This window comes from Echeneis naucrates, chromosome 4, assembly GCF_900963305.1.
Source record: "Echeneis naucrates chromosome 4, fEcheNa1.1, whole genome shotgun sequence".
Classification (NCBI taxonomy): Eukaryota; Metazoa; Chordata; class Actinopteri; order Carangiformes; family Echeneidae; genus Echeneis; species Echeneis naucrates.
The window spans coordinates 4410034-4437943 of NC_042514.1; the positions used below are offsets into that span (position 1 = coordinate 4410034).

General features: G+C 41.4%; 3 protein-coding genes across 5 annotated transcripts; all 3 read left to right on the forward strand.

The window, feature by feature from the left end:
* The first annotated feature begins 1919 nt into the window (after positions 1-1919).
* rx1 (retinal homeobox gene 1) lies at positions 1920-6255 on the forward strand. The gene is made up of 3 exons (XM_029499212.1): positions 1920-2223; positions 4797-5050; positions 5767-6255. The coding sequence occupies exons 1-3, from the start codon at positions 1920-1922 to the stop codon at positions 6253-6255; spliced, it is 1047 nt and encodes a 348-aa protein (XP_029355072.1).
* Positions 6256-14555: 8300 nt separating this feature from the next.
* LOC115041907 (fizzy-related protein homolog) lies at positions 14556-19889 on the forward strand. 2 transcript variants are annotated; one of them, XM_029499796.1, is made up of 14 exons: positions 14556-14705; positions 15364-15467; positions 15735-15863; positions 15968-16031; positions 16139-16269; positions 16479-16561; positions 16664-16847; positions 16967-17032; positions 17124-17226; positions 17321-17505; positions 17596-17829; positions 18357-18461; positions 18565-18657; positions 18736-19889. In XM_029499796.1, exons 2-14 carry the CDS (start codon positions 15399-15401, stop codon positions 18775-18777), a joined length of 1488 nt encoding a protein of 495 aa, XP_029355656.1. In that variant the 5' UTR covers positions 14556-14705; positions 15364-15398; the 3' UTR covers positions 18778-19889. The 2 variants fall into 2 exon arrangements, with proteins under 2 accessions (XP_029355656.1, XP_029355657.1); XM_029499797.1 differs by having other exon boundaries at positions 16142-16269.
* Positions 19890-20077: 188 nt separating this feature from the next.
* haus5 (HAUS augmin-like complex, subunit 5) lies at positions 20078-27485 on the forward strand. 2 transcript variants are annotated; one of them, XM_029500335.1, is made up of 19 exons: positions 20078-20440; positions 20515-20577; positions 20719-20751; positions 21067-21091; positions 21301-21433; positions 21577-21736; positions 21822-21918; positions 22314-22405; positions 22493-22547; positions 22658-22785; positions 22880-22961; positions 23074-23228; positions 23657-23819; positions 23979-24059; positions 24235-24380; positions 24802-24898; positions 25378-25516; positions 25666-25798; positions 26636-27485. In XM_029500335.1, exons 1-19 carry the CDS (start codon positions 20343-20345, stop codon positions 26736-26738), a joined length of 1983 nt encoding a protein of 660 aa, XP_029356195.1. In that variant the 5' UTR covers positions 20078-20342; the 3' UTR covers positions 26739-27485. The 2 variants fall into 2 exon arrangements, with proteins under 2 accessions (XP_029356195.1, XP_029356196.1); XM_029500336.1 differs by lacking the exon at positions 21067-21091.
* Positions 27486-27910: the final 425 nt, after the last annotated feature.

Below are 27910 nucleotides of genomic sequence, written 5' to 3' on the forward strand. Positions count from 1 at the left end.
ACAGGATCAAAATGATGCAGAATATAAAAATATATATATATATATACATATCACACCTTTGGATGTACGTTACCCACAATGCAACCTGACTGAGAAAGTCTGACAGTAATGTAGCTACTAGCCTCAGACAGACATGAGTACTGAGCTCTGGTTAACTCACCTCATTCTTCACCTCATATTATTATAAAAATATATATAATCTGTATATATTGCAGCCTTTAGTAGTTCCAACAAACGAACACCACTTGGTATTCCCATATTTGACTCAACAATCAGAATATTTTAGAAATATTTTAATAATTGAGTTGTTTTAGGATGCGACTTTATTTTTGAGGGAACATTTAATAACAGTCAGGAAGCAGCATCTCTCGTATTCCATTTTTTTAATTGAATCATGCATTTCATTTATTCATAATTCCAATCTCTTTTTTCAGTGAAACAAACTTCGCAAACATTTTTTTGTTGGGTTGTGTTCTGATAAATGTGCTGATATATACGTATATCACGAGAAACGCTGTCCTTCCTAATGTGGACATCTTGTATGATTTTCAATTTATTAAGTGAAGATTAAGATGATCCGTATCCTTGTGCACTATCATAACATGGTTTCCTTTTTCATGGCGTTCCACATTACCATCTCCATCATAATAACGGGTGTGTGTGGGTGTGTGGGTGTGTGGGTGAAAACTTTCAGTGCTTCTTTTGTCTTTAAAACAATAAACTGATGAAAGAAAGTCCTGTCCAGGCTTCATTAGCCCGGGCCTCCTCCTGTGGGGGTGAATGGAAATGACATTTAAAACAATTACTTGAGCAGCAAACAGCTGTCAATCACTCTTAAAGGGGAAGGATTCCAATTAATAACCCGCTCCTAATCCCCTCGTTTCACCTCGTACACCTCCCCACCCTCAGCTTTGTCCAACTCTCCGTCTCTCCCTCTCCTCTTCCACTCTCCTCTCTGAGCAGGAGTGCATGGCGTCTCAGCTCAGTGGTTGTTGAATGTTCTTTGCACTGAGGTGGTTTTAATTTGCCAGCACTTGGTTGGAGTGTTGCTTTTTTTTTTTTTTATTATTATTATTATTTTATTTTGTTAGGACTTGGTGGTGTCCCAAATAGAGGAAGTGTTGCAAAGAGATGCGAGGAAACCACAGCGGAGCTCATAACGGATCTGTGGAAGAGTGAACTTGGAGGGGGAACAGGTGGAGCACCGGCATCAGCAGCTTCAGAGGTTCAACCTATTTCCTTCCAAGAGGTAAGACACTGATACTGTCTCCTTTTCACTCTTACTCAAGTTCAGCTTTGTCAGTGCGTCTGGATGTGTTCGGAGATGTTTGCTCCTCCAAATGAAGTTTAGGCTTCTGCTTTTATCTGAATGAATCTTGCAGACAAACAAATGTAGTTGATGTAGTTGATTCTTTTATTATTCACTGGAGAAAGCACATGAAAGAACAGCAACATCACCTTTTGTCACTTTCCCCCAAATCTTTTGACACAGAAGCAGATTTTCTTTCTGACCAACATGCTTTGCTTTATCCATGAACTCTGAATTAAACGTGTAAAAGACGACCTGCAGCTATTTTTACTGAACAGCAGAGGGGATGACCCAGTTAGGATTCATTGTGCCACAGGTTTATTACATTAAAGCAGTAAAACTGTAACTTTTTATGACAAAATGTTTTTTGTTTTAGGCCAACAATGAAAGTTTCGCAGTGTATTCATATTCATGCACCCTGTGAGTTTACAGTTTTAACAAACTTGCTCTCACAGAGAGCTTTAGCTTTCGGAGTTGAAGGGATAGACGCTCAGCGTCAGTAAAGACTGCTAATCAGGTGCAAGGATGACCATAATCATCTAAGTCAGCCAGGTGATCTCTGACCTTTGTCCTGCCCTCAGGTCCTCGGGGTGTGTGTCCGGTCGCTCGAATGCATTTATCACTGGATACCATGAGCATGGTGGACGACAGCTGCCTCTCACCCAGCAACTTCCACGAAATGGGCAAAGGTGGGGGCTTCGCTGCGGGAGGCCGCGTCCACAGCATTGATGTCATCCTCGGCTTCAGCAAAGACCAGGACCCCTTGCTCAGTCCCGCTGGGGCCTCGGGACCTCATAAAGTGGACTTAGAAGGTCTGGGTGAGTCTGGCAAGCAGCAGGAGCCCACGTCACACTCGTCCTACAGCGGGCACCTCCAGTCCCTGAGAAATGGCAGCACGGAGCAGCAGTACCACGGTGAGAGGGGCTGATGGGGATTCACTTTGCAGCACATTTAGTTTCATTTCATTTGGTTGAAAAAGCCCAATCCCAAACTGAGTGGGCTGAAGGCCCCGGTGGGGACCTAAACATCAGATTGTCTCATCCTCAGAACATATGTGAGGGACGGAGTTATTGAATCTACAACGGCGCCTCTGATACTGCAAACCGTCGAAGCCTCTGAGTAAACAATAAATCCATGGCTATTCAGTCTTTCACTGTCCAAGCAAATCTTTTTCACCAAGCAGCATGGAGGAATAACATGCACATTAAAACACCTGTTGAAGTTTCAAATTAAATATCCACTTTAGATAAAAACATCCACAGTCCACTTTTCTAGAATTTCCCTGTTTTTCCCCTGACAAAGGTTTAACAGCTTCAAACGTCATCCAGATGGCGACAGTAGTTTTGTAGTTTGTTTAATTATGTTTGAGATACTGTGGTTACTAATTTAACTCATTTCCACGCAGCAGCTTTAGCTCCACTGCATCTCCTGCGTGGGTGCAGAATTTCTGTGCCTTTTGCAACCCTTTACAGGCACACTCAGGAACAGTGTCGGGCTTTGGCGTTGGCTGTGTGAACTGAGATCGAGAAATAAATCGCAGAGCAAGATGGTGTACGGGGGGTTTATGTCCCGGAGCACAATTCCATCCCTCCGTAGAATTCCCCTAATCTTCTCTTCCGTGCAGATTAGATTGTACAGTATTTCATTCGGGTGCTGTTATCTTTCCGTCTCAGGATCAAATTTATAATGTTTAATCTGAAGCTATTTTCACACGCAGGATCTGGCAGGTGGTTGTTGGTTTTTGGGGGCAGCAGCAGCAAAAACAATCTAATTTCCATCCTCATATCCTCGTTGTCATGAGTGATTCAAATGTAGCAGCTGAATTCAGGAGGACATCAGTTTTTTTCTTGATTAACGTACACCAACAGCGGTGACATCATCCTTTTGTATGTAGCTGTCCCGTGAAGTCAGCCAAGCTCCCCCCGAATGAGCAACTTTTCACTGTTCGGTGTCAGTCGTCCCCCCCGCCCACTCGCTCTCTGTACTGAGATGTTCTGCTGGCTGATAAACAGTGGGCAGCCTTCAGACCGGCGGCTGTGATGGGCTGACAGGCCAAGACCTGGTCACTGAACCAGACCTGACCTCTGCCTTTGTCAGAGCCCGGCCTTTGTCAAAGCTGCTTAATGAGAGGTGGATAAATGAACCCCCGAAAATCCTGCTTTGCCTCTGCCTCTGCTCCCGTTTGCTAGTTGAAAGGCCACGGCACACAAACGGCAACTTGTACTGAACAAATACAAACTATAAGCCATGATCAGCAAAATTAACACTCAACCACGCGAGAGCTCAGAATTTAGGTTTACTGTTGAAGTGAAAGCCTGAAAGTGACTTTGACAATGTGAAAGGAGTCACTCATGATGATAAACCTACAGAGAATTATTTTAATGGTACTGTTTCACCGTTTTTAACTCACAAGTTGGATGAGACCAAAATCAGAGCTAAAATAAAGTGAATATTGGACTCACTAAGTCACATGGACAAATACGGGATTCCAAACAAACATCACCAGTTTTCTTGCAAGTTGAAGACGACGTCATGTCAAGATAGCAAAAAAATCTCTTCCATTACATTCATTGGTAAACTTTTCCCGACAACTGATCAAACTGAAGAAGACGGTGACAGTATATGGTGGTTTACGTTAGATAAGATTGATATTTATTGCATTGAGAAGATACTTTCAAACTCAACCGGAATGATCTGTACGCTCCAGGATCACGATCCAGGTCTTAACCTGGCAGACGTAAACTGCTTCACGAGGCTGACTCATCTGATCACCGTCTTTGTACTTTGTTTAATTCAATTTTGTGCCGATTAGTTAAATTAGCAGACAAATGGAGTTAAAGACGTTGTTTTCATTGCAGAGTTCGCTGTTTCTCTCTGGCTTTGACATGAATCAGTGCAGAACAGGAGAAAGGGAACTTGTTTGTCTTGCTGGATTATGAGGAGCTCTGTAGCGTCCGTGGGGGTCAACTTGTCACCGGCTGGTGTCATCAGAGGTCAACAGGACGATTGCCATTGTAATGTTTTAGCTGTATTTCAGCAAAAAAAAAAAAAATCCTTTAATCATAATGAACATTATTGTGGGAATTAACCAACAGTGTCTTTGTTGTCTAGTTTCAGTGATAAGCATGTGATTTACGACACTTTTGTCTTTTTAAAGACAGTTTACCTTTGGAGAAAATAAATACTGGAAACAACTTTCCTAAATCCCATTCGGAATGTTTTTGAGCTCCATTGAAGTTCGGGGGATTGCTTGCTTCACTGACCTACAGTAGCCTATTGTTGCAGGTGTCACACTAATGTTTGCTCTACTGGAAAGTTGGCACTACATTCTTCACTTCAGCCAACCTCTGCTTTTCCTTTCCAAAAATCTCTGTTTTAATTCAGCGTATTGAGGCAGCACCTGCACATGAGGGTCATAAACAGTCAAACGTGGAAAAAGAACACAGAGTGAAAATCCACATATCTGTTGCTCTTGTGTACTGAACAGATACCGGCTTATTTGCCAACAAGTGTGATGAGGAGCTCAGTGAGCTGAGGAAGAGCGCCGACAGCGATGAAGGAAAGTCTCCGGAGCCTTGCAAGGACGACCAGCCCAAGAAGAAACACAGACGCAACCGCACCACCTTCACCACCTACCAGCTGCATGAGCTGGAGCGTGCCTTCGAGAAGTCGCACTACCCGGACGTGTACAGCCGAGAGGAGCTGGCCATGAAGGTCAACCTCCCCGAGGTCCGAGTTCAGGTAGGAGGAGCCACAACACCACATCAGGGTCCACGTTCAGGTTCTACGGTGCTGTTCTTGCATTGTGTTTTACAGCAGCAGCAGTGTGGGATGACGAATAATGTCTAAAACTGCAGGTGTTTATTTTGCTGTCACAGTCACAGCACATGCTGGAAGTTACGCCTGAGAGCTTAGAAGCTGTGCCCTGCAAAAGTCTTTGGGCTTAGTCTTGGCAGCGCTCGGTGAGGAGATTGTACTAGACAGTTACACAAGCAGGATGTCTATCCAAGTGTTGGAAAATACGATGCCAGCGTTGCTTAGAGGAGTAATGACAAAAAGGTGCAGCAGTGTCGATACGGTGCCTTTTAAACTGGGTTCCACTAACTGGAACCTTCTGGAGCTTTTAGCCAATTCGTGTGGCCTTCACTGGAGGTTGAAGAGTTGTGATGAAGGTGTTTAACTCGTTGTCCTACAAATAAATAGCCAGATCATTTTCAAATAAGTCAGATCAATTTTATAATTTTTTTCAGCCGAAGGTGTGTGTAGGATTCAATCTAAATAAATGCACTTTGATCAGCGTTTCTCTGAGTGTGTTGGGTTGAGGTACTTTACTAAACGTAGCTGTGAGGCCTCAGGATCTTCTGCACACATTTACGCTCCAGTTGGATCTGGAGAAAGATGTGGAAACATCTTTCATATGAAGGTTCACGTAGTAATAACTTGATTTCCTCCCTCAGGTCTGGTTCCAGAACCGCAGGGCCAAATGGCGTCGGCAGGAGAAAATGGACGCCAGTACCATGAAGCTCCACGACTCACCCATGCTGTCCTTCAACCGCCCTGCACCAGTTCACACCAGCATGGGTCCGATGACCAACTCCCTCCCCCTGGACCCCTGGCTGACCTCTCCCCTGTCCAGCGCCACGCCGGTCCACAGCATCCCCGGCTTCATGGGCCCACCTCAAGGTCTCCAGCCCAGCTACCCCAGCCACACCTTCCTCAACTCCACTCCTCACCCTTCTCATCCTCCTCATCCTCACTCTCATCCTCATCCGTCCATGAGTCAGGGGATGCAGAGCATGGCCCCTCCCCCTTACCAGTGTCCGGCACCGTACCCCGATAAATACCCTCTGGAGGACGTGGACCAGCGCAGCTCTAGTATCGCTGTGCTGAGAATGAAAGCAAAGGAACACATCCAGTCCATGGACAAGACCTGGCAACCCATGTGACTTACAAACCTGGCGGCCCAAAAGAGTCATGTTGGGAAAGGGAGATGATCTGGCTTTTTTGTTTGGCTTCAGGGAGACAGACGTTGAGTGTAATGATGGAAAAAAACGGCAGTGACGTTACCCAAAAGAGAAAATGGACTAGGAACTGATTTTAGGACTTTTAGTTTGGACTTTCTTTTTTATATTTTTCAAGGTTTTTTTTTTTTTGTTTTTTTTTTAAATCTCAAGGACATAAAGCAGATGAGTGAACTGTGTGTGGTTGTAACTGTTCTCCCTCCAAAGGCCCACAGATCTACTCGTATTCACAAACAGGCTATCTGATGATATCGGCTGTTTTTCAGGGGGCGTTGAACTCAGATGTGAAAAAGGGCTAAATAATTTCCTTTGTGCCGGGCACGGTTAATTGTGTCAACCTTCGGATTGGCTGAGTCGGATGAAACATCACATTCTGATGATCATTCTTTGCTTTTCAGATTTAAATCAGCAAGTGTGTGCTATTACTAATTAATCCAATTGTCGAATTTTCATGGGTCAGCAAATGAGAGTCTGTGAGTTCTTTGTGAATGAACGGCCAATCTCAGTGTAAAGTTAGAGCAGCCTTTTTTTCAAAGGAACGTTGAGGCACAAGGACTGAATAATAACGATGACTTTAATTGCACATTGGTCTCACGCTCATTTCTTGATTTATAACAGACTTTGAGATTAGTTTAGATATTTGAGTCTACATCCTCTAGATACCCTGATATAACTGGCAGAAGATGACAGCTTCTGGTTATGTAGAACACGTCCTCCCATTTATGGATCCACTGAGTGTAAAATAGCTCATTTAACCAGAGACAGAGATACGATGGCACCTTCTGAGTGGACCGGGGCTGAGAAAATACCAAAAAATAATCCTGCACGATTATAATCCTTTTCTGATTTGTGCTGAGATGCTTTAAGGAAGGAAGAAAGGAAAATGGCTGGTGAGCGGAGCAACCCTCTTTTTGCTTGAGTGGCTGTTGGAGGTGAAAACCTGTTGGCAGCTCAGTGTTGGGTGGCTGCATGTACGTGCAGGGCAGCAGAAAGGGCTCTGTGTGATGCATCACCCCACATAGTTTCGTCTTTGTTCGGCACAATTGATCCAAGTGTATCCTCTTTGTCTGAAACTGAAGGGGGGGGGGACGGTCTCAGGCTGCACTAAATAGGCCCTTGTAACCATTTTGTCGTGGAAGTTTTTTTTCTCTCGTTCTCAATCAAAGGGGGAGAAACACGGATTGTAGCTGCTACGGTCATTAGTGACACAATATTGGTCTTTTACCATCTGTTACAGTGTTAACCTCTAATTGTGTTAAAGGTAGAGAGGATGTTTCGTCTGAGCAGTAGAAGAGCTTTCGTTTTGTTTTTGTTTTGTTATTATTTATAGGTATTTCGGATCTACAGCATCTCACTAAAATAATGCAGCGGCAGGAAAGTTATCTGGCAACTTTTCTGACTTGAATGGAGCAAGAGGGAGTAAATCCTTAATCTTAAAGTGCAATTTCAGAACCTTTTGTATTTTTATATGTAATTTTTGTTTTCTAAAAGGAACCTCCTTTTCCACACGACCACCCACTGTATGGCTGTGATATTTCACGTTAATATGATGTGAAACTGACAGCATGTCATGAATACGGATTCAACAGCAGCAAGAGCAACTACAAAATTTAGTCAAATCTGGTTTCTTGGGAGAAAAAAAAAAAATCATTGTACTTGTAAGTGTTACATCTGCTGCTCATGACCAGTCCTCGTGTAGTTTTTGCTTTGGACGTTGTCAGATAGTGATGTTTAACCTCCCCGTTGCCAGGACCACACAGGAAATGAGAATTACCTTGCACATTAAGAGCTTCTTTAGGATGCTACATAAATGTGATTTTGGACCAAGAATAAACCAAAGGTTAGATAGGGGACAAAACTGCACTAGATGTTTACCAGTTTTAATTTTCTTTAATGTGAGAATGCGCAGGACTGTGTTTCCTGTATGGCTGTATTTCTGTTTCTTACATGTTGTAGATGCATCCGTCATAGAGAACACATTGTGTTCTTTCTTCTTGATTTTATCCAGATAATTGATGTTCGTCTTCTGGAAAGAATGAAAATCTACTGAAAATAAATATAGTTTGATAGAACATAATATCTCCACTTTCTCACCACAGTGCTTTCATGTTGACCTGTGCACTCGTTCCCACATGGTCACTGTATTTTTTTTTTTTTTTTTACCCCACTAAGTCTAAAGAGCAATCCAAGATTACTACAGTATAATCGTTATCATCTGACATACATGGGCACAGACATTTTTCTTTCTTTTCCTCTAACACTTGTGCCCCCCCCACCACCACCACCACCACCTCTCCCTCCGTCCTATAAGAACTCTCTCCTCCACCCCTCCCAATCCTCTCTGCTCTTCCATGGCTTGGTGGCAGGGTGCCAGCCTGTTAGGAAGATGAGACTCCAATCAATCAGGGCTTCCCAGGGGGGCCTCTGACCGCAGGGTCCGACTCCCTAATTGCCCCCAGGCTGGCAGGCTGAGCCGCTGCAGCACATGTTCACAGAGGGGCTGGTGCCGCTGTGGTAGCTGCTCTCCTCGGTGTGTGCATCACTTTCCTGAACAGATGGAGGCCCGGAAGGACCTCACGTCAAGGCCATATGGGAAGGCTAGTGGACGTAACGGAGAGATGTTTGAGTTTTTTTTTTTTTTTTTGTTGGCCTACATGTCCTGAGGTGATTAAATGCTGCATTACACAACAGCAGAGTGTTGCTGTTGCTGGTCAAGGATCAAATTATGCCAAAAAATTACTCTAACAGTTACTGCTGATCTGAAGGCATTTGGCATTTACAGATGTCAGAAGAAAACACATCTGGATGAGAAAATATTGTGTTTGCTACACAGGAGAAGCACTCAGTTTGGGATTGGGCTTTTTTTAACCAATTTTTTTTTTTTATCCCTGTAAAGAAGGTAGCTGGAAATTACATATGTTTTAGTATAATGTTCTCATACGTTAATTTACGTTGATGAGGTCACATCTGAAAGGTGTTTTCAAGGAGCACTGCGTGGATGAAAAAGGTTTAAAAAATAAAGTGGCTTTGGACTCGAAAGGATAAAAGGAGAAAGGGAGGAAGTCAAAGTGAGAGAATGTAAAACAAAAAACATTGAATGAGAGATTAAACTGGAGTAGAAATGTGGGAGTGAGAGAGAGGGAGAGAGGGGAAGTAAGAGTGGAGACGAAGAGAGCGAGGGGGGGTGTGCTCATCAGAGTTAATGATGTAGAAAATCCCCCAATTAGAGCATTTTCCTGTGTTGCAGGATGAGTTCAGAGCAGGGTCCTCTGACAGCCTGGGGGATTAGTACCTGGGCCAGGCCGGGCTGAGCCGGGCCTGGACAGACACTAACTAACTGCTGGACGGCTTGGCACTGCTCATCTGGGGCCAGGTCGGGGCTACAGCCACATTCAGGAGCCGGGGTAAGCATGCGTTGAGCCAGAGTACATGCTACAGTGAAAAGCATGGGAAAAAGAACAGCGGCAGATCAAGCTGGAGAGAGTTCCAAAGTATTCAAACATGAAACCCAATAAAACTTTTTAATGCTATTGTTGCTAGTTACTCTCTCAACACTGAACCGCCCCCAAAAAATGTATTGTAATGTATTCCAAAGTGATTGAACATTTCGGCTGGATTTGCAGGTTGCACACAGGTCATAAGTTACCGCTCCCATGTTGCATGAAACAAACTGACAGTGTGTCAGCTGATGCCTTTTGTTTTTTTTACAGCATTGCATATGCCCTGATCCAAAACACAACCTAATCTAATGTGGATCTTGTTTCTCATCATCTGGATTGTACAGCAACTCAATCTGCTCACGTGTTGCTTCATGTTTAACAACAGAGATGGTAAAATTGTCAAGTGTTACGGTGATGAAACACACAAACACAATTGTTAATCCTCCTGACCTGATACTTGGGAAAGTAAAGCTGAACATTAAGCCGCCTCTTAACAAAACAATGATGTGAATCCTGGTGAAATGGATATTAGTCTTGTGGCTTTAGTGAAATGTTTGCCTGCAAGAAGGTGGGAAAAAAACCCAACTGCATATAATCAGAATATTTATATCCTTGTAGTGCAAATGATCAGTTCTAGTATTCAAACCTTTTCATTTTATTTCATACAGTTTCACTGTAAAGGTCAAAGAGATGAAGAGGCCTCTCTTTAAAGTTGAAAGTTGTTAGGGAAGACAAATGATTCAGAAGAACTACTAAACCACCTCTACAACACGGTTACTGTGTTCATTAAGAACAACTGAGTCCCTAATTACTAATTGATTGATTGTGCAGTCTATTATTTCGTTCCTGCACTCCTGCAGATCTGAAAGGGCCACGGCTGGAGTTAACAGTCTTATTGGAAAGACGCGTTCCTTGCAAAGGATAATAAGGGAAAATAGCGGAATTAATTGGGTTTGATTAAGAGAGCTTTTCAATGGGACACAGCTTTTTCGCATGACATAATTAGAGGTCAGTTAAGGAGGAGGAAGGCGGGGGGGGGATTTGGTTGTTGGCGCCAGTGTTGTATGGGTGTGTCTGTGTGAAGGAGACAGATACATAGACAGTGTGTGTGTGTGTGTGTGTTGGGGGGGTGGGCTGATCCCTCACACTTTCAGAACTATGTTGTGTGTCCAAAGCGGTACATTTCTATAGATTCACTCACCAGAAAACACACAGTGAAGTTCACAGGGGGCCCTCTGTGTGCTCCATGCGTGATTATCATCACTACACTTGCCAACATTAAAGGCACAGAGCTCAGTCTTTTGTCATAGCTACATGGTCATTAGCAGCGCGTTTCAGACTGCTCTATTGTACTAAGGAGAGTACATTCAGCAGTGCTTTTGGATGAGCATAAAACATATAAACAAACTCAAAACATTTATTACAGGCATGCCCACACAAATTGTGAAAGTATAATCCAGTTATACTATAATCTAAAGAAGCGGTCGGGGTGCTGCTGGGCCATTAGATCTAAAAATATCAAAAACTGGGATTCACAGATGATTAGATTATGAAATATTTCATTACAAGCTTCTTCTTTTTTACACAAAAGTCTGATCTCTCAATCAAATCTCTTTGTTTTCAGAAGGACTTCCTTGATAATTATGGTCTATTTTTAAAATAACGCCAACAACTCAGTGTAAGTGTTAACATTATAGGTCACAATGATCCCATTCAGACAGTCATATTCAATACTATTTGTACATGCTTATTTGCCTCTGACATGTATCACAGAGTCTAAAATGAATTGAAGCTTTTCATCTTTGGATTAAGCAACTGGGAAAGTGGTTTAATTATATGTACCTCCATAAAACTTTTGTTACATGTTTTTAAATTGGCACATTGCCTTTCTATTGGAAAACTACATCTTTAGCAAGATATTACATGAAAAGCTCCCGTAAGAAGTAATTCTGCACACCAATACAGTCTTTAACATATTAATAATTATTAGTAACTATGTTTATATGACTATTCATTCATGACATTGTTCTTCCTCTCTGTTATTCCTTCCCTAAATGAAAGTTAAAATGAGTTCCTTTAGAGATGAGGGCCGACAGTATACTCTCCAGGAAGTGAAGTAAAGAGAGTTTGACAGTGGAGCTATTCTGCCCCCTATGTTTGAAATTTCAACACAGCAAAGTCAAAACAAGACAATAATTAGGTAGTAAAATTTTTAGAAAAGCTCTCTATGACAATTGTTAAAACACTACTCCAGTTAAGAAAATCGTATTAAAAGCTAAATAAATAATGAATAAACCCTCTTTTTAGTTCTTATGAACATAACTTTTAGACAGAATACATGTAATGAGATTTTAGTTTGCTACATTTTGATATACAGTTAAAATTAGAAAAGACAGAAAAATTAATATGGGAATGCAAAATTCGGCATTTTGTCAACTTTGTTTTAAAGATGTTATATGAATAATGTTATTATTATTAGTATTATTTTTAAGTGTGCAGTATCCATATACAATCTTATATATAACTTCTCTCAGCATCTCATTTGTAATTTAGTAATTTATCACTTGAATCAGGTAGATCTACCTAAAACTAATACAGCCCAATACATAAATTAACACTTGTGATGGGACCATGGTGAAATTATTAAGATCATTTTGGAGATGACCACGATGTATAATCCTCATCCTACCTGGATTATTTCTCCATTATGATCAGCTCATTCTTCATTATACATCGTGGCCGTATTATTACCTGAACACACATTAGCTTGTAACCAGAGTTTGGATGTCTTTTGTGGACATCACTACAACACGGTCCAACTCCTCATCAGTCACAGCTGAAAACAAGTCTGTCTTTCTGCACACACACAAAAAAAGAGTTTGACAGATAAAATAAATTCATGATATATATAGTATTAATTATTTCTTGGTCCTGTTGCATATATATATATATATATATAAAATTCTGTCCCTTTTTCCTCCATAAATAAGTCATCTCAGTGGGTGATTCATTGTGTTTTTTAATGTTTTTTCCTGTTCTAGTTCAGGAGGAGTCAGCTACCGGCCTGGTCCGGCCTAGGTTCTGGTTGGGACATGTTCAGGGGCCCTAACCTCTGGGCCACCGTGCTGCTACAGTTAAAACTGGGAAACAGACATGTTTATTTATTTATTATAAACATGATGTATACGATAGAGATCTACTTTATCTATATACAAACACAAAATATACAATGGGGAACTACAGTATATTGAGCTGTATGCTAAGGTGAAACAGACTAGCATAAGCTGAGCTAGCTGAAGTGCAGAGCAGAGACTCTAACTCACTGATTCTCTGCCATCATCCTGAATATATGACAAGAAATACAATCATGAAAGGAGGCAGAGGAGGAACCAGACATGGAGCACACAGGAAGTCTATTAATCAAGGTGAAAAGCAGAGACAGCAACAGAGGTAACACACAGCACAACCAGCAGAACCCCCGGAGGTTGAGACTGTGTTTACTGTGTCCATATAAAATGTGTTTTGTGCAGAAAAGAGATTAGACCGAACCCCTCCAGAGACTAGAGACCGGACCAGAGGTCTCCAGCTCCGGTCCTGGATGTTTCCTGATCAGACTTCAGTAGAGCTGATCATTTGAATCAGGTGTGTTGGAGCAGGAAAGATCTAAAACCTGCAGGACAGTGTCCCTCCAGGACCGGAGCTGGAGACCTCCGGACCGGACCGAACCCCCCCCCAGGACCGGAGCTGGAGACCTCCGGACCGGACCGAACTCCTCCAGGACCGGAGCTGGAGACCTCCGGACCGAACCCCTCCAGGACCGGAGCTAGAGACCTCCGGACCGAACCCCTCCAGGACCGGAGCTGGAGACCTCTGGACCGGACTAAACCCCTCCAGGACCGGAGCTGGAGACCTCCGGACCGAACCCCTCCAGGACCGGAGCTGGAGACCTCTGGACCGGACCGAACCCCTCCAGGACCGGAGCTAGAGACCTCCGGACCGAATTCCCCCAGGACCGGAGCTGGAGACCTCCGGACCGAACCCCTCCAGGACCGGAGCTAGAGACCTCCGGACCGAACCCCTCCAGGACCGGAGCTGGAGACCTCTGGACCGGACCGAACCCCCCCCCCCAGGACCGGAGCTGGAGACCTCCGGACCGGACCGAACCCCCCCCCCAGGACCGGAGCTGGAGACCTCCGGACCGAACCCCTCCAGGACCGGAGCTAGAGACCTCCGGACCGAACCCCTCCAGGACCGGAGCTGGAGACCTCTGGACCGGACTAAACCCCTCCAGGACCGGAGCTGGAGACCTCCGGAGCGAACCCCTCCAGGACCGGAGCTGGAGACCTCTGGACCGGACCGAACCCCTCCAGGACCGGAGCTGGAGACCTCTGGACCGGACCGAACTCCCCCAGGACCGGAGCTGGAGACCTCTGGACCGGACCGAACTTCTCCAGGACCGGAGCTGGAGACCTCTGGACCGGACTAAACCCCTCCAGGACCGGTTCTTGTAGGGCCTCTTTAACTGAAAGTATTTTTGAGCTATAAACATGTCCACTCCGGCTCAAAACTGAATATTAGGGCTGTAACTTTCACGGACGAGGAAACTGATTTCGTCCGCACATGTGGACCTGTGTTTTTAAATATGAGTACATGCAACACTGTGTAATTATATTTTACACGTAGTGATGTAAAACAGTTTAACAACTGCCGGTCGAAATGATCAAGTTCCCTTTGAGACACGTTGTAGTTGCACTTCCGTGTTTTTAAGCTGACGTCACGACCCCCCACAATGCACCTCTGGCAAACTTAAGTAAACATTTACATCCGCCGTGAGGACGATTAACTTCACGTTTCTTTGTTTAACTCGTCCCTTTGTCCTCCGGGGAGTATTTTTGCTGCTGTTTGCTGTTTTGGCTGCTTGGTCGGTTGTTGACTGTAAGTTTATCTGTAATAAATTTGAATACATTAGCCCCCAAGCTAAGTGAGCTAACGCTAGTTATCGGTGGCTTTTCTGTCTACATGACAGAAGATCAACGTGCAAACAGCCATCAGAAGACTTTTTTTAACCAACTGAAGCATTACTGTGTTGGTGAAAAGGCTTAAGGGTTAGACATTACGGTCAGACAGAGCATATCGCATGCTAATGTGATTGTTTGTTTATTTAAATAAGTGTGATCTAGTTAAGATTTAAGGCAGGTGCCAATTATTAAAAAAAAAAGAAAAAAAAAAAGGCCGGTCCTCCAAACTGTCAGACTGACATCACAAACATTGTTGTTTTTTTTTTGTTTAACCCTAACCCTAACCACATTTGTTATTAGGCTGTTGCACAACTTTAATAATGCTCCCTTATAGGAAAATATAGCGTCACACACAAAAAAAAAAACATATGCCATTAATTATTAGATAGTTAAGAAACGCATGTGGACAGAGAGGCTGTCTTCATATCAATGAAGAAGCCCTTGTGTTAACTTGTGTTAACTGAATTTGAATGATCCATGCTTACCATGGTTATTCAGCTTAAAAGCATGCACCGAGTTTCAAATCCCTTCAGATACACGGCGTGTTTCTAATACTTTTCAACGCTGTTTGACAGGTGCAACTTTCCAGCCTGTGGGATCAAGAACCAGGATGGATCCAGAATATGAGCATCGTCTGCTCCGCCAAATTAACATCCAAAATGATAACTTGAGTCCAGTTGTGAGTCACAGCCTTCTTTCTTTTCTTCTGCCCTTATGGAAATCTGGGCTTGGTGTCCTCTGTCTTTTCATGTTATGCCAAACTGACTTGGGAAGAAAACTCTGAATGACTCTGGCTGTATGTCTTGGATCATTGTCATACTGCAGAATGAATTTGGGGCCAATCAGGCACCTCTTTGATGGGACTGTGTGAAGGATAAGAATCTAAAACGCTTAAACTGTTTGCATTGCACTGTACATTTTGTACTTTTTTTTTTTTTTTTTGCAGAAAGTGAGACGGAGTCTCCACAGTCGAACATCCAATGGTTCCCCTTTATCCTCACCCAATAAGCTTGGAGACAGATTTATTCCATCAAGAGCGGGGGCCAACTGGAACATCAACTTCCATAGGATTAATGTATGGATTTATTATCAATTAATTTATTGAACAATAGGTCAGTTTTACATCACAATAAATGCCCTGTCAATCTCAAATGGATGACAGCACCTTTGTAATCTTAGGAAAATGAGACATCACCAAGCCAGAACAGAAAAACTAAGGATGCCTCCTCAGATATTATCAAAGGTATTGTATTTCATAAATGTCATAAATTCTATTTTTCTAAATCAAATTTTCTGGAATTACGGTTGTTTTTACTGTTTAATAATCAAATAATATTTTTGCATTTGTAGCAGATGGGCTGGCCTACTCTGCCTTGCTGAAGAATGAGCTGCTGGGAGCAGGAATAGAAAAGATTCAGGACCCTCAGACAGAAGACCGACGTTTACAGCCAACCACTCCTGAGAAGAGGAGTCTTTTCAATGTATCTATTTCATTCAGTGTTTCATCTCATCACATCTGTCAAAGTTTCTGGACAGGGATATGTTAAATATGCTTTTGTAATGCTTAGCATGAACAGAAAGACCAAATTAAAGATGTGGAATCACTATTCAGTCAGCGCACAGCAGTTTATGTTATTTTAATGAAGCTGGTGGAGAATGAGCCTTTGTCTGCCTTTTGTGTTCCCGCCAGTATTCATTCAATTCGAAAAGATTGTCTCCAGAAGATGGTGCCAACATCTCCCCTTACTCTCTGTCACCTGTCAGCAACAAAAGGTAGAAGCATTTGTTTTTATATATATCATTCATTTATGCTGCTGCAGAAAATTTAAGATTTAGCATCAAAGGTTTTACAAACTATGATTTTTCATACTACAGTCAAAAATTGTTACGCTCACCAAGGAAACCAACTCGCAAGATCTCAAAGATCCCCTTTAAAGTGCTTGATGCTCCAGAGCTCCAGGATGACTTTTACCTCAACTTAGTGGACTGGTCTTCTCTCAACGTGCTCAGTGTTGGGCTGGGCACATGTGTTTACCTGTGGAGTGCCTGTACCAGCCAGGTACTGCGCTGTGTGTCTGTACAACAACTTTTGGAACTTGAGTATTGAAGTATTTCATTTGTTGTTTTTGGTAGCATTGGTCCCCATGTGGTGCCACATTAATTCCTTATTTTCCTCAGGTAACGAGGCTGTGTGATCTGTCGGTGGAGGGAGACTCCGTTACATCAGTTGGGTGGTCTGAAAGGGTAGGTACACACTGTTAACTGCAATCGGGACTTTCAACACAGTTAGTTTTTGTTAATGAAAGGAGTTGTCGTGTTTTTTGTTTTTTTTTAGGGTAACTTGGTGGCAGTGGGGACTCACAAAGGATATGTTCAGATCTGGGACGCTGGTGCTGGGAAGAAACTGTTCGCCTTGGAGGGACACACAGCTAGAGTTGGTATGAACATTTGAACCCTGGAGTTGGATTTTGAGTGGTTTACCAGGAATATCCAAGACACTAAAAATAAACATGAATTTCTGTCCGTTTACAGGAGCATTAGCATGGAATGCAGACCAGTTGTCTTCAGGAAGCCGTGACCGTATGATTCTTCAAAGAGACATACGGACGCCTCCGCTGCAGTCAGAAAGACGGTTACAGGGACACAGACAGGAAGTGTGTGGCTTGAAGTGGAGCACTGACCATCAGCTGCTGGCTTCTGGTGGCAATGACAACAAGGTAAAACTATTACAATTATCAAACCTGCCTTGATTTGGTGCATTGATTCACTGAGCTGGTTGATGAGGATGAGGGTGTTTGTCATCCCAGCTGCTGGTCTGGAACCACTCTTCGCTGAGCCCGGTCCAGACATACATGGATCACCTGGCTGCAGTTAAAGCCATTGCCTGGTCCCCCCACCAGCACGGCCTGCTGGCTTCCGGAGGCGGCACTGCCGATCGGTGTATTAGATTTTGGAACACGCTCACTTCACAGCCACTGCAGTGCATGGACACTGGCTCACAAGTCTGCAACCTGGCCTGGTCCAAGCATGCCAATGAGCTGGTGAGTCACTCAAGATGCACACTGTGCACAAATGGTTGTCTTATAGTACAGGAAGTGAATGCTTTTTTTTTTTTCTGCTATTTTATTAAGTATACAATATATTTATGTTTCTTTTGAATTAATTTGAAATAGTTTAATATGTTTACTGACATCATTTTATTTATTTATTTTTATTAACTGACAGTTTGATTCTATAATATATCCACTTCATTTAAAATGGATAAAAACCCTAAAGGCACTCTGTATGCTGTATGCATATTGTAATAGCATATCTCTGTTTCTAAAAACACAACAAGCTGCGCATGATGTAATTCATAGCCTCTGTCTGATATTAAAATTACAGCAATGGGGTGTTGTGTTGTCAATATTTATTTATTTATTTATTTTTTTTTTTTTTTTTCTTTTAACCTTTTTAAAATGAGCACCATTAGACTTAATGGTGTTGTCAGTCTTTGGTTCTGATATTTTAGAAACTTACCCCTCAATTTTCACAACACTGAATTATACTTATTGTATATTTTTTCAAGGTGAGCACCCATGGCTACTCTCAGAACCAGATCTTGGTGTGGAAATATCCAGCTCTCACTCAGGTGGCCAAGCTCACGGGACACTCGTACCGAGTGCTGTACCTGGTCAGTATGTGTGTGTTTGTATGTGATCAGTCAGTGCTAGTCATGTTAATGATAAAAGCCACATCTGGAAGCAGCTTCATTTATGATGAATGTTTTTGTTCAGGCCATGTCCCCAGATGGTGAAGCGATCGTGACAGGAGCTGGGGATGAGACTCTGCGCTTCTGGAATGTTTTCAGCAAAACAAGGTCATCAAAGGTGAGAAATGTGGGAAAAGACACAGCTCTCTCTGGATCTGCAAAGTGATGAACAAAGTCTCTGTATCTTTTGTTGCAGGAATCTGTATCCGTTTTAAATCTCTTCACCAGGATAAGGTAACTTTAAAAAAAGTTTTTGCTTGACTGGATCCAGGACCTCACCTCCAGACAATAATGGTGCTAAGGACATATAGTACAGTCTAAGGCATCTTGTGACATTTTTAACAACGGAAAGAAGCAGAGAGAACAACTGAAGTTTTTTTTTTTTTTTTTTTAAACACTAATACTGTTTTCAATATTATTTCTGATGCGTATGCCCTTATGATGATTTTAATTTTTTTACTTTTTAAAATTATATAAGTGGGCTGAGTTCCATTTGTTTACTGTTCACAACAAGAAATCATAGGCCTTACTTAAAAATATTGCGATATTGTTTTCTTTGTTGTGGAATTTGAAATGTAAGTGAAATGAAAGTCTTTGTTTAACTCAGGTCTAATTTATTTAATACAAATGGTAAACCATTTAATGGATGAATCAAGTCAGGGGGGAAAAAAGATGACTTAAACATAACACTTAACATAATCACCTATTAAGGCTTTAACAAAATGTGCACTATGTTTACTTTGATCCTTAGATTACTAAGGTTGAAGTTTGGCTGGCTGAAATAATGCAGTTTGCCACTGTGAACAGAAAGTCTAATGCTGCGCATCTAGACGTATACTGCATGGTTGAATCTATGGAGGACATGGAAGGTCAAAATAAAAGATGATGGAAATGAACAGCTGTTGCATGCTCAATTGCAAATACCATTTATTTATATTCTGCTTAATTTAATGTACTTACATTTATACAAAATGTTTTTTTTTTTTATGCAGAATTTCCCTGTAAATAAAACAATGTATATACTTAACACGGTAAATGCATAATAACACAAACAGTTGTGGTGCTGTGAAACAGGAAGGTATGTGTATAATACACAAAAATGCATTGGTTCTGTGAGGAAACAAAGGGAAGAAAACACCATCACTCATCTGGGAATAATATTATACAGAACCCCATGGTATATTATATAAAACACACAAGCAGCTTCCTAAATAATTTACACATAACCAACCAGATATAGAACATTGACTATTTAAATCTGAGGACAGTATCAACAGAAATCTGCTTCATGTCGTCTTTTCATTTTTGGAACCCAGCAAACGTTATATGCTGATAAAATAAAGTTTATGAAGGAAACGTGTTCAGGTGAAATGGTCATGTGTAGTAATAATAATAATAATAATAATAATAATAATATGAATAGATTTTTCCTCTATAGTTTAGTCTCCAGTCAGTGGCGCTGAAGCTTCTGTCCGCTGGCTCGCCAACTGTAAATAAAACGAAGAAGAAGAACCGGAAGCGGCAGCATTAACGGAAACTCCAACCGGAAATATGTCAAACGAGCGGGAAGTGTTTACGATTTTTAAAAAGTGAGCAATAAATATGCTTAATGGCCTGTTTTAGATGAAAGAGCCATTATCCGTAAAAACAACGAGATTCAGTTGATTTTAATTTAGGAGCTTAAATGTGGCTAACGACTCGGGCAAACTTGGCTAGCTGACTGAAGCTTTAGCTGCCTGGTTGTTGTTGTTGTTGTTGTTGTTGTTGTTGTCGTTGTTGTCGTTGTTGTCGTCGTCTATCAGGATGGTAGACAGAAGTCTTGTGCAGGAGTTGAAGCGTTGGGCGACGGAGGAGTTCAGTCTGCCTCCGGACAGCATGCCAAGTGACAGCTATTTTAAAACGTGAGTGTCCGCTTGTCCTCACCATCGGCTCTTGTTTTGCTGCGAAAAACTAACACCGGCCATTTGTTTTCCAGACTCTGCGTCGGGAAAGGGAAGTCAGTATGGAAATATATAGTCCAACACGTTTTCCAACAGAGGTTAGTCCTCACACTGTTCTGCAGTTACATGCTTATTTACATACAGTAACGGTCCTAACGTCATACCAAACTCACTCAGCCAGATATGTTGAATCGGAACAAAACAACATGACATTTGATTACAGTTTCATCTTTTTCCAGGAATGTGAGGATCATACGTGGAAATCTACAATGGTATCTTTTCAGACTGAGGGAAGGTTTTTTTTTTTACCTCAACACCCTTTTTACAACGGCAGCAGCACCCAGAGCCTGATTGTAGATTCCACAGCCGATGTATTTGTCACTATTGGCTCACCACAATCTGGTGCCCTCCGGTTATATCTGGTTCAAATCTTAGGGACTAACAATCTTCCTCTCTCCCTTGAACCAAGTATCTAATTTGCTATGTAGAAATACCCCAAAATTAATTGTATGCATGTATGTGTGTAAATTTACTCAGCAACTGTGACTTTAGAGTATTTGGGCCATTTCCTTGACAATGTTTTCAAGGTACAAAGTTCTTCAAGACAAAGAGGTAGGCCACAGCCTGTTTTCCCAATGTGTCTATTGTTCACTTTGATTATATAATTATCTGCTGATAACTAATTGGCCAATCTGAGTGATCACACTCAGGTTGATAATTACAAAATGTGGAATTGATCATTCTGATACTCTGATGATCTGAAGACTGATATAATGAAATGCGCTTTTTTTTTTTTTTTTTTTTTTTTTGGGCATGCTCAGCTGAAGCAGTCTGAGGGCCAGAGTGAGGCTGCTAAGCGGAGAGACCTCCAGAGGAAGATAGAGCAGATGAGAGCAGAGATCGCTCACCTAGACTCTCAGATCAGTGGAACAGAGGAACAGTTGGCCACACAAGGTTTGTCCATCACATGCAAAGAGGGCTGGTCGCCATTTGGAAGTAGCTTAATTTACTGTATTTATTTAATGTTATAGACTTTTAAATCATAGTATAAACAATGAGCTTGCACACCAGTTTTTAATATTGCCATTAATCAACAGAAGAGTCTATTAGTCGTACCTGGGCCCAGGTGGAGGACAGTCAGCGCAGAGAGCTGCTTCTCCAGGCCTTCAGGCGACACTGCATTTTGGGATCCAAGATGTTATCAGAGGATACACAAAAGATCAGGGACCACTGCCAGGCCCTGGAACAGATAGCCAGGTAAGGTTATGTTAAATACAATTTAATTACTTTTGATGATTTATATACCAATTATTAAAGGAAGCCTTGCATTTTTGTATTGCAGGAAAGGAGCGGTTGAAGTGCTGTTTGATGATAAGTCTGGAAGCAACAGTGATGGTGACAATCTCAACTTCAGAAACACAGCAGAGGCACAGGTCCTGGTAAGTGCTGCCTAAATCTAGCCTGTGCTGTACTGTGTGTAGTGTATAGAATCTCAGTCATTCGGTTTATGGTTATCCAAAAAGGGTAGGTAAAGAACTGGACTTGGATGTATGTACTTGCTTCACATCCAAGAGGTTTCTTCAATCCAGTTTGTTTGGCAGATGAGGTCTTAATATACACACAGTCTGGAGTAAATGCCATATTTGTTATGAAGCTGCAATTAGGTCCTGCTGGACTTTTGATTATTTATCTTGTACTATCTTGAGAATATTTTTATCCTACCAAACCTGAAGGAGATTAACACAGATTTCACATTTTTGAAATTCCTACTTCCAAAACCATAATAACTTGCTAAGAATGTATTAACACACACATTTTATTTTTACCCTTTCAGCGTGAAGTGAGAAAGCTATGTGATGACAGGATCCACTTCTTTCAGTCGTTACAAGAGTGTGAATTAAAAACGGTGCAACCTGCAGCAAAACAGTAAGAACTGTAGTTTATATAGTATTTTAGAAATCATGGACATCTTTTTTTATGAAGTAATTATTTCTTTATATCTGTCCCTCTCAGTGTGAACCGTGAGCAGAGAACTGCCATGTTTCAGTACTGGCTGAGCTCTGCGGAGGTAATTTTTATTAATTATTTATTTTTTGTTTCTCCAAATATTTAAGTTGTATATCTAATGCCTGTGATTTTCAATTGGATATAACACATGGTCGCTTGCCGTTTCCTCAGAACCTGCTATGTGGTTATCCTCCAAACCATGTCCTCTCAGCTTTACAATGTTTAGCTTCCAGAGAACAGAGGGAGCTAGAGGACAAACTGGCTTCTCTGGATGTGACTCAGGATGTGACTACTCTGCGGTAAAGCCTACCACAACTTTATTGTTCTTTCATATTCGACTATTTCACTCATTGTTTTCAGTATCATTGTGTTTCTTTGATCCATTCATCACAGATTCCGCTATGAAAGCAATCGCCTGCTCGACATGTCAGCAGAGGAAGATAATGAGTTACCATCAGTTAAAACCCTTTTACAGGTTACACAAACACAATACAACAAAACTCACACACACATCCACTTAAATACAACATTCATACTAAAAGAGGACATGGAGATCAGTGTTTTTGTTGGTTCTTTTTGTTTTCCAGGCTGCCTGGGAAGAGGTGGCGCAGAGTTTTATGGAGTTGGCTCATACAAAATCCAGAGTCCAGCAGCTCAAAAACCAACTGGAGGCTCGCAAGAAGGAGGCTCAGCAGGAGCTGTCTGGGATAGGAGATGAACTTCACAACGACAGCATGGCATTGTAAGTTCACTCCTTTTACAGTTTATTGAAAACAAAGGGACTCATACACTTCTATATACTGGGTGAAGGGAAATCTTCCTCTTGACACATTACTGTTTGAAACCCACAAATAATGTTTTACGCTAGAAATGTCCTATGATGGAAAAAAAAAAAACTGCCAGGAAAAAGGCCATTGTTTTCAATTAGAGGATGCTTTTACTGTCTGACATTTAAAATCAATCATTTACTCCTCGCTCTCTGTTGCTCCATTTAGTCTCACGTCCATAGTTAGAAACCGTTTTATTTAATTGAAATACATTTGGTGCAAGCAAGATCATCAAATTAGAGATGCATTTAATCTAGAGAAAATGAAAAGCTTTTTCAAAGAATTTATTGTTCCATAATTTTATTCTTTAAACTCTTTTTTGACTCTTTTTTGTTCCTGTTAGGTCGGCTCTAGAGCTGGAACTCCAGTGTGTGATGCAGGCAACAGCGCGAGATCACATCAGACACCAGTGTATCCAACTGGATCAACATGCCAGAAGCAGACAGGAGGTGCTTAGAAACCTCCGCAGCCAGTGGCAGAGCATCCTGAACTTCAGACAGCTAGTGGTGAGAGTGAATTGACAATTTTCTTTTTGTTCGAATACTGTTGTTCACTATTAGGAGAGGAGCACCTTAAATAGCTGAACTTTTATTAATTTAAAATGAACAGCTGCCAGTATTTCTGCCACATATATAGTAAAACGTGCTGCTGTTTTGTCCTTGCAGGTTCTTCGACAGGAAGAGATCAGAGGTCTGATTAAGGGGAACTCCATGGCCAAGACAGAGCTGATCCAGCTACACAAGCAGGTGAGGAAGGTTTCTATCTGTGATACTAAAGCAGACAAGTATTTGCCTGATGCTGTGGTGAAAGAAATGTTTCCATCTCTGTGACTCTCCAAAGGGGGGAAAAAAAAAAACTTTCAGCACAAAAAATCCAATTTCTGGAACTGCCTAAGCTTTCCGTCTCTCTTCTTTGCTTCAGTTACAGGAATTCATCCAGGCTAAGCTGGTGCCACAGTTTGACAATGCGATTTCTGCAGCCAACAGTCTAAGGAACTCTATTTCTAAGGAGGCTAGACAGTTTGGAATGGTTTCAATTCTTGCTCTGGACCGCAGGACAGTTGAAGGGTAAGAGAAAGTTACCCAGTACTTAAAGAGTTAAATTTCAATTGGGTTACTTTCACATAACCAAGATTATTTTATTTGTACCACTTCAGAGAAAGCTTCAGAAATTAACACCCAAACTGAGGAGTTCATATCTGAGTTAATATATCACTTCCAGAAAAATTTGTATTTGGTGATAAATCACAAGAGTTCTTTTGAATTGAATGATGAAATACAAATTCAGAGGGGCAGAGAAGCAGAACAGAAAAATCTATCAGAATATGATCCCACCTCATCAGTTGTGCACCTGTGGCTCCAGCTGCACTGCACTAAGGCATTTGACATTTATTTAGAGTACATTTACAATGAAAAGACATCTTAATCATATTCTTGATCAAGTAGTCGGGGGAAAAAAAGGAAAAATGTGTTTTTCTTGTTGGTTCAGAATTAAGAGGATCCCTGCATCATGGTTGTCCATCCATCGCTTGCAGTCATCAACCTTCAGCTGCTTGTGTAAGGGCTTGGGTTTTCCACTGTACAAGGTGAGATTTGACGTATAATGAATGAGGGAGATCTGTCTTCTTTATCTTCACACAGTTCCTTAAACTACACATGCCCAGAGTGGTTTTAATTACGAGCTGCCTCTCCTTGCCATCACTTGACCCCAGTCCCCTTACTCACAGGGTTTATAAAAATGTATGATAGAAATCTGTTTTACTTCACAGATAGGTAGTACTAATAGCCTGGTATCTTCTAGGCCACTGTGAATTTTGGAAGCTTTTTAAGGACATCCTTTATTTTTACAACTGCTAAAAATCAAATAATAAAAATATATTTTATTGTACAGAGAGGTAGCAATAATAGCCTTGTATATTCTAGGCTGCTGTGAGTTTTGGAAATGGAAGACAAATGCTTACTGTGTAACGTTATCATTATGTAGTTTACATGGAATTACTTATCCTTTGCCCTTGTTCTGTGACTTTTACTCAGGCTAATTCCTCTCCTTCTGTTTGCACTTTAGGCCCCAGAGGAGCTCTGTTACCAAGCACGCTCCCAGCAGCTTGAGCTACGTTTTCTCCGTCAGTTACTGCAACTTCATTCTGCTTCTCTGCAGAAAATACAGAGCGAAGCCAAAATGTGGCATACATCTGATCACAAAGGTAATCAGAGGAACTAATCACGAAAGAAGCTTTTATCACGCTCAGATCACTGTGTGATGCATTTGGCTGTAGGTATACATGCTGCATATTGTGTGCCATTAGTTTTGTTAATAACAAATCTACTGTTTTTTCTTCACTGTGCTTCTTAGCTTTGTTATCCAGGGTCACAGAGGTGGATGAGAACATTCAAAAGTCTCTGGTACCAAGAGTCAGAGGCCTCACTCAGCGTTGTGCACAGGGCCTTTCTTATGGGGATCAAGTCAAAACTGCCATCTCCTACTGGTGAGGAACATTTTTGTAAGCAGATAACCTTCTGTACTGTATAGCATTGAATGGATCACATTTAGCATTTTGACAGCATTCAGATATGACTATCAGCTCTACAGACATGAATTCATTCTGGGACTGTCTTCCCAAATTCACTATTGTCCCTATTGGCCCATTCAGTTTTGAGATCTGTGAGATGCCTCTACCTCCATACAACATTTGGCAACAAGAAAGGTTTTAAACTAGTTTGTCTAAATTTTTTACTTGAATCATATCTGCAAAAGTTCTCATTCAAACTGCCTTTCTCAATATCTATTAGCTTTTCAAAAACTTCTTAATGAGGCAGTTTTGATGGAGTACTTAATTGTGCGCACACACAATCCAATGGATGATGTGTTTATCATCAACTGTGTTTAACTGCAGACTTGTGTAACCCCTATTAAACTAAAGTGTGGTTGACAAGTTATTGTAAGGCAATGATTCAATGTCATAGTTTGGGTTTCAGTGAAATAATATAAATGTACGGTGGGTTGTTTTTGTGAAATGAATGCAAATATAAACTATGAAACAAAGTAAAGTTTTTATTTATTGGATGCTAGGCACAACAGTAAGACAAAGCACATTGACTTCAGTCACTTTGTGGTTTTGCTTGCTTTCTTTGCTTTCAGTAAACTGAGAGAAATTACCAAAGCTATAGAAACCTGGATTATTTTCTTTCACTGTCCAGTAATAGCAAACTGATCTAAATATTTTGTACTTTGACTTGCATTACTTTGGATCTATACCTTTGCTCTTAAGTATCTGGCTAACTTGTCTGTTTGTTTGGGGTTTTTTTTTCCCCCATGTTTGAAGGTGGGATCAACCAGTCCAGCATGTACTCCCTGACATCAGCAAAGGAGGACTGACTTTTCAGCAGTGGCTCCAAAGATGGAAACTGGCTGCCAATGCCTGTTAAGTGGCATTCCATGATTTTAAAAATACCAAGATGATGCCTTTTCAGTGACAAAATGTCCAGGGTTCATCAAGGATAAAAGTGTGTCTTAAATAATTTGCACATACAAACACAATATAAACTCAAATGGCTCACTCATTATTAGCTTATCAGGTCCTGTTTGGTGGTTGATCAAAGGATCAAACTTACCTTGATTATTTAATTGACATTGTCCTCAAATGGAACATATCCCCAAATACAGTCGTGTTTAATCTAATTTCACACTTTGTGTTAAATCAAGTATTATTCAAGTATGGGAAGGTTGCTTACACCAGGCTAAAAAGGAAGTTGGAGATCACATGTTCATAGAACAGAAGGTGAGGGTCAATGGGTGGCCCCCTAACAGGCTGATCCTGACATTGCTGCAGTACTTGACAAATGCATAAACATGCTGTAGTGTAAAACTGCATTGATTAGCCACTTAAATGTTTTGATTTAGTTTCCCCTAATTGCTCTCAAGAACAATAAGTTATCTGTAACTTTCAAGAAAAGTAGGCCAAACATTTGGCTCCATCATTCTAAGAATTTAGCATTTTAAAGACTTTCCCAGTATGGGATCAATAAAGTGTATCTATCTATAGTCACATGTCCTGCTTTTTCTTTTCCTCACTGCTCATTTAACATATGAACTAAAGGTTGGACAAAAACACATGTAGATACGTTATTTATCACTTGATGTGATATTTCGAATACCAATAAATAAACTTAAACTGAAAAGTATTTTTGCTCTTGTCTCTCTTGTAAAGCCTGAATGGAAAAACCACAACGTTGTGCTGAATCGGTGCAGTATTTTTCTTCTTCCAGCCTCCTGTTATTAAAAAAAACAAAAAAACAAAAAACAACCAGATGCAGCTCCGGCTCAGTGCTGACCGGTGTCCCTGTCAGTCCTCCGGTGGATGTGGTGTTTTCCTCGCAGTGAGCTCTGCCTCCTTTTGTAGCAGCGGATCTGATTCTGTTGATCTGCGCTCCTCCCATCTTTGCGGCTGCGCACTTCAAATTTTCACTTTTTTTTTTTTTTTCACTCCTACTCTGACTTCCGGACGCCAAGACAGACCGCTGCCGCCGAATTTAAAGAGACAGGCGATAGTTATTTTAAAACACGATAAACGCCCCCCCCCATATGATTTATAAATTAT